The following is a 6,153-nucleotide window of genomic DNA, read 5'->3' on the forward strand; positions in this document are numbered from 1 at the left end:
CAAGCTCATTGAACTTGGACTTTTATTAGCAGCAAAATATCAAGTGTGTCCAGAATATAAAGTGAATAAAGCTCCAGCAGCTCCTGATTAATGAGGATAAGGATGTCATATCTGATAAATAGGATTTGAACCATTGTGGATCTTTAGTCTTTATAACTGATCCACAGTTCAGCTCCTCTTCAACTTGCTGGAGCTGATTCTGACAGTGGAAGCTGTGACTTCTCACAGGAGATTGAACCCGCTCTCCAAAGATACAAGACACCTTCAGGTTGAAGAGTGGGAACACGCACAGAAAGGGATGGTGCACTGATCACTTGTGCAATCTAGTGCAATGCTGGTGGGCCCAAAGTGCAAACAGTATTTAACAATGCATGATGCAATGTGGGGACATATTGCGGATCCTTATCATGAGTCATGGCAGCATGACAATCCAATTTCAGCTCCTCAAACTAATAATATTACAGCAAATATCTCATATAAATCACTGAGTATAGTACAGTTTGTTATTGGGATGATTTAGGTGACAAACTTTTATTTAGTTACTAATTGATGGTGTTGGATCATGGATCCAGATCTTCACTTTAACACAGAGTCCTGACTGTGAGCGCCTGTGGAATCAAACCAACCCTTCATGTGCTGATCGGGTCCTGATAACTCGTGATGAGTGTTTACTAGTTGAAGTGGGAGCAGCTCAGAGTGGAGGAGGAAACAGAAACTCCTGCTCGGTGCAAACCTCCTGATCCTGGAGCAGCTGTGAAGAGAGAGACTCTGCGTTTCCACTGTTCTTCAGCAATTCACATTTCTCCCCTGGCAATCACCTAGTTCCCCTGTATGGACGCGCTGGCAGTGGTTCCCAGTGGTTCCCAGTGGTTCCCAGTGGTTCCCAGTGGTCCCCAGTGGTCCCCAGTGGTTCCCAGTGGTTCCCAGTGGTTCCCAGTGCTAACTACACTCGTCCTCCTCCTTGTCTTTCTCATCATGAGTTCCCACAAAGAGCAGAACTGACGCACATGCCCTTGAAAAGGGATTGTATTTTATTTACAGTGATTTTCATTAGAATTGCAATACAAATGGTTTGTAGACAACACAGACCGAGAATTCATTCAGAGCATGATGGAACAGCTGGAGGCTGACTGTGTGTGTGTGTGTGTGTTTGTGTGTGTGTGTGTGTCGGCAGAGTGTGTGGTGGCTTTGGCAGAGTGAAAGTTCTTGGGTCATGTATCTGTAGCTTTCTTCTCATCCTCCTCTTCTCTTCTTCTTAATTCTCCTGTTCAGTGACTCTCTCCTTTCTTCCCCACGACCTACAACAGCCCAAAATGAAACGTGTGTGAGTCCAACTCACTCACCGACAAACAAACAGTGAACACAAAGTCACACAGGCGGCTCCGTACCCTTTTGAAGTCATTCATGTTGGTGGCCTGCACTGGGGTGCCTATGAACGTCAGGTAGTTGATTTTCGTCGTCTCCTCTTCTCCTTGGTTTGACTTGACAAACATCTGGTAAAGAAAAGACAAAAACAAACCAAACACTGTCAATAAGCACATGTGGGTTTTTATTAAATGGTACCAGGACAACTTGATGTGAGCTCAGAGCAGGTGCGCGATCCTCTGCACGTGTTGAAATGATGACTCGTGTCTTTACCGTGACGCTCTGTACGTTCTGGAACTTGACGTAGCGGAGGGGAATCAGCGCCTCCTCTTTGTAGTCCTCCTCCGACAGCTCCAGAGCCTGAGTGGCGTCGCTCCGCTCGGCGTCGTCGAAGCTCATCGACCGAGGGAGGTTGATGAACACCTTCACCTCCTTAGGGGCTTGGGCTGATGGAGAGACGGACCGGGGGGGGGGGGGGGGGGGAGAGGTACGTTAGACAAGGGGGAAAACGATGTTGGTTTTCAGAGAGGAACTTCAGATTAGTTATGGATGCAGAATGAAAACTCACCAAATTCTGAGGCCAGTAGCTTCATAGAGAAGAGCTTCACCGGTTGGTTGAAGGCAATAGTTATTAGCAACTACACAAGATACAAAGAAGAGATTAGAGAAAGCATCTTCCCACGTTGCTCAGGTTATATGTGCAATTCTAATTTTGAATAATAAATGATCAGACTCTGAATCTGAGGCGTGAGGCGACAGCTCCTACCTGTTCATCACAGTCAGACTCCAGGTAGGAGGAGTCTTTGATTAAACAGCTATCAAAGCCACAGTCGTCGCTCTCGTTCAGACACTCGCAGCCGGCTTTGCTGACAAAAGGCATGAGGTCCATCTGAAAACAAAGGAAAATAAAGGATCTTTATTAAATATTCACTTCCTTTTGAAGCAGCTGCAGGATTCATGTCCAGCCCCCTCCACCAGACACTCACGTATCCCTTTGGAATGTCAGAGTCCTCGCTGTTTCCCGGGTCGTTCTCCGTGTGCTGCTTGATCTTATCCTCCAGACCCGAGGCGTCCGCCCCCTGATACTGATCCACCCGCACCCGGTTCCTGAAGAACAAGAATGTCGGTGTGGCCGAGATGTTGTTGGCTGCCGCTGTCGACTGAGAGAAAGACAAACAGTTCTGTGAAGTTAGGACCACATCCACGGGGGGGGCACGCTAAACAGGGGAGCTATCCGACTTATGGTCTGTTCTGTGTTGTGTTACATGTTTACTGATGCTGTAGAACATAGTAGTAAATGTTTGATGTGATCTGCATGTACATGTCTTTTGCACACTCTGTCTACATATTCTTACACTCATAGTATATTATATTATTTATTGTATAGTCAAATACTTATATTTATACCTCTCTATATATCATATTATATCATACTCTTTGTATATATAAGTCTATATATACACATATTTATACATGTTATTATTATTATATTAACTAGTATTATTATATATACTGTTGCTGCCATTATTACTATATACTGCTATTATATTGGTATAATTACTATCATATATAAATATATATTGTTATATTATATACTATATATACTGTACTATTTTTATATACTGTCTAACAATAACATTACCATCATATCATCAGTACTATTACCATCATCTTGCCACTGCACCTTATCTACCTATTTATCTTGTGTTTCTGTTTTTTATTCTTTCTACCTCAATATTTTTTATTTTATTCTATTGTATTGTATTTTATTGTATTCAAATATACAGGCTGCTATGACGACTTAATTTCCCTACGGGGATGAATAAAGTAATCTCTCTCTCTCTCTCTACAACTCTTTTTAGGACCTGAGGTGGCGATTGCAGTAAGAGAAGAAAGGTTCCTCTGATCTGTGATTGGTTGTCAATGTCCAATCGGATTCAGGCGTGACCACAGGGTTACAATTGGTACTTGTCATATGTAATCAGTCTGGGATCTTTGCTTCCTAATATCAAAAAGGAGTTGGTCTGTGAAAACATGTTCACAAAATAAAAAACAACTAATCTTTTCTAAACATTTCCATGCAGATTTATTGTACATGTTTACAACCAACCCTGGATTTATCTGTGAGGCTCAAAATCGTATTTATCTCTAATTTGAGGCCATAAGGGTTGAGACTTACCTGACACACGTGAACATCTACTTCAAGGAAGACGACATGTGGGTATGTGTTACTCAACATGTTGAAAGCTGGAGATATCGTGACACAGGGTCGACACCTGAGGAGGCGAAGGACAGAGAGTTAGTGACCTGCTCTCATCCCTCAGGACGTACGTTGAAGAAAGTGACAAAAATAAAAATCTGACCATATCTACACTGTCTACTGAGCCTCTATTATCTGACAGTCTCCAAACTTCTATTTAAAATTCTGTTATTACATGATAATTACTGTTCATAGTCAGCGATACAGACTTTTTTTTTAATTACCACATTACTGCTCTCTGGTGGACAGACTATGTCATGAATACATTGTTTCTAAGCCACCTCAGGTTTTTCTGTTCCAATCAAATCACAGCGATACAATAAATCTGAAGAAATCCAATACTGATTACTATGATTCAATAATAGTGATTTGATCATATACGATATAACTTTGTATGGACGTGGTGTCACACTTCAGAAACTAACCAGGAACCTCTTCATCCCTGTGGCTCCTTCTTCAGTATTACTCTAACAATATTTAGTGTTATTAGATTAACACAGCAGCTTCTAAAGACTTGTTAATATGATCTGCTGGATTTAAACAGAAAAAGTTTAAAGAGATATTCCTCATAAATCCCTCGACTTATTAAAGTTACCAATATTATGATATGTTGAAAGTTTCCCCAAAGACTAAGGCTGCATTACGATATAATGACTGGAAACTGGCCTCTAAAACCATATCAATACTTATCACATTGTAATTTTCATCAATAACAACAAAGGATTAATTTCATATGCGTGATATATTCCACTTGAGGATGAATAACACGTCATCGATGACCCTCAAGTTTGTTTTTGTTGTTTTCGGCTCGTAAGAGTTAAAACCTTCACTCAAGAGCAAAAACCGGTCTTCAAAATAAAATCATTTATCGCGATAATTATCGATATTGACTGTTACGATCCTTTGTATCATGAAATATAACACATTTGGCCATGTCGTCATACTACGAGTGAGTAAACGTCACAAATAGTTATTTTTGCGTTAACATCATAATTCATAGAAAACTTTCCCCAGTGATGAGCAGACGACGGATCCAGGACATCGTTTCAATGTCTGGACACCGGAACAGCGAAGTTACTGTAATATGTAATAGTGCTAAGTCATTGTTAAGCAACAAAGCTAACTTAGCAAGCTATGCTAGCTTCCCAGAGCCTCTCCAGTCGGGGAACTGGACTCATGTCAGCTCCGCTAAACCTCCAGGCGCGGAGCTTCGGGTGTTCCCCGGTCCTAGGACACCCGGGGCCCCGGTGGGGAGACCACCCGGCTCCCGGCGAGCCCCCCGGAGCGGCTGAGCTAGCTTACCCGGCCATTGTGAACTTCACCACGGCGAGCCTGGAGCCGGCGGCCGCTAGCTCCGGCTGGAAGTCCGGGTCGCTCCCGATCACTTTCACGCCGACCATGGTGGGGTTAGCGGCGGCGTTGGGAGCAGTGTGGCCGGCGACGATGAGGACGAGACGGAGCGTAGAGAGGTAAATAACGCGTGTTGTGTTTTTAGCTTTCTGTCAGCGTGTTAGCGGGTTAGCTTCTGAGCCACACTGCAGCTGCAGCAGGAAGTGCCCTCCTGATTGGTCCACACACTAAAGGAAAGGGCGGGGCTTCTTTCTTCTTCGCCGTTCATTCTGCCGCAGTACAGATGCTCCTACGCACGTTAGCGCCCCCTGTAGAGGATGAAGGGGTAAACAATAAAAAATATAAAACAATATACCAGTCCATCCATTAATAAAATAAATAAACCCATCCATTATTAAAATAAAGCCCCCAAATCCATCCATGAATAAAGTAGAATAAAATAAAATACATCAATGTATAAAGAAGAATAAAATAAGATAAGACCCACCAATTCATCAAAACAAAAAAATATAAACTAAAATCTATAAATAAACCTATCCATAAATGAAATCAAATAAATAAATAAACCTATTAATGAATAAAATAAAAACCCACAAATCCATCTATGAATGGAGAAGAATAAAATAAGATAAGATCCACCAATTCATCGAAACAAAAACAAATATAAACTAAAATCATTAAATAAACCTATCCATAAATCAAATCAAATAAATAAATAAACCTATCCACGAATAAAATTAAAACCCCAAATCCATCTATGAATGAAGAAGAATAAAATTAGATAAGATCCACCAATTCATCAAAACAAAAAAAACTATAAACTAAAATCCATAAATAAACCTATCCATAAATCAAATCAAATAAATAAATAAACCTATCCATGAATAAAATATAATCCCTAAATCCATCTATGAATGAAGAAGAATAAAATAAGATAAGATCCACCAATTCATCAAAACAAAAACAAAATATGAACTAAAATCCATAAATAAACCTATCCATAAATCAAATCAAACTAATAAATAAACCTATCCATGAATAAAATAAAATCCCTAAATCCATCTATGAATGAAGAAGAATAAAATCAGATAAGATCGACCAATTCATCAAAACATAAAAAACTATAAACTAAAACCCATAAATAAACCTATCCATGAATCAAATCAAATAAATAAATA

At 40.5% G+C, this 6,153-nt stretch overlaps 1 protein-coding gene across 1 annotated transcript; it reads right to left on the bottom strand.

Annotated features, from left to right (window-relative positions):
• Positions 1 to 1,008: 1,008 nt before the first annotated feature.
• txnl1 (thioredoxin-like 1) lies at positions 1,009 to 5,191 on the bottom strand. Its single transcript, XM_061070663.1, has 8 exons — positions 4,928 to 5,191; positions 3,545 to 3,641; positions 2,352 to 2,525; positions 2,132 to 2,254; positions 1,934 to 2,003; positions 1,639 to 1,811; positions 1,389 to 1,493; positions 1,009 to 1,298 (listed from the first exon to the last, which is right to left on the bottom strand). The coding sequence occupies exons 1-8, from the start codon at positions 5,023 to 5,025 to the stop codon at positions 1,269 to 1,271; spliced, it is 870 nt and encodes a 289-aa protein (XP_060926646.1). The 5' UTR covers positions 5,026 to 5,191; the 3' UTR covers positions 1,009 to 1,268.
• Between the last annotated feature and the right edge of the window lie 962 nt (positions 5,192 to 6,153).

This window comes from Limanda limanda, chromosome 1 (genome assembly GCF_963576545.1).
Source record: "Limanda limanda chromosome 1, fLimLim1.1, whole genome shotgun sequence".
In the NCBI taxonomy this organism is placed as follows: Eukaryota; Metazoa; Chordata; class Actinopteri; order Pleuronectiformes; family Pleuronectidae; genus Limanda; species Limanda limanda.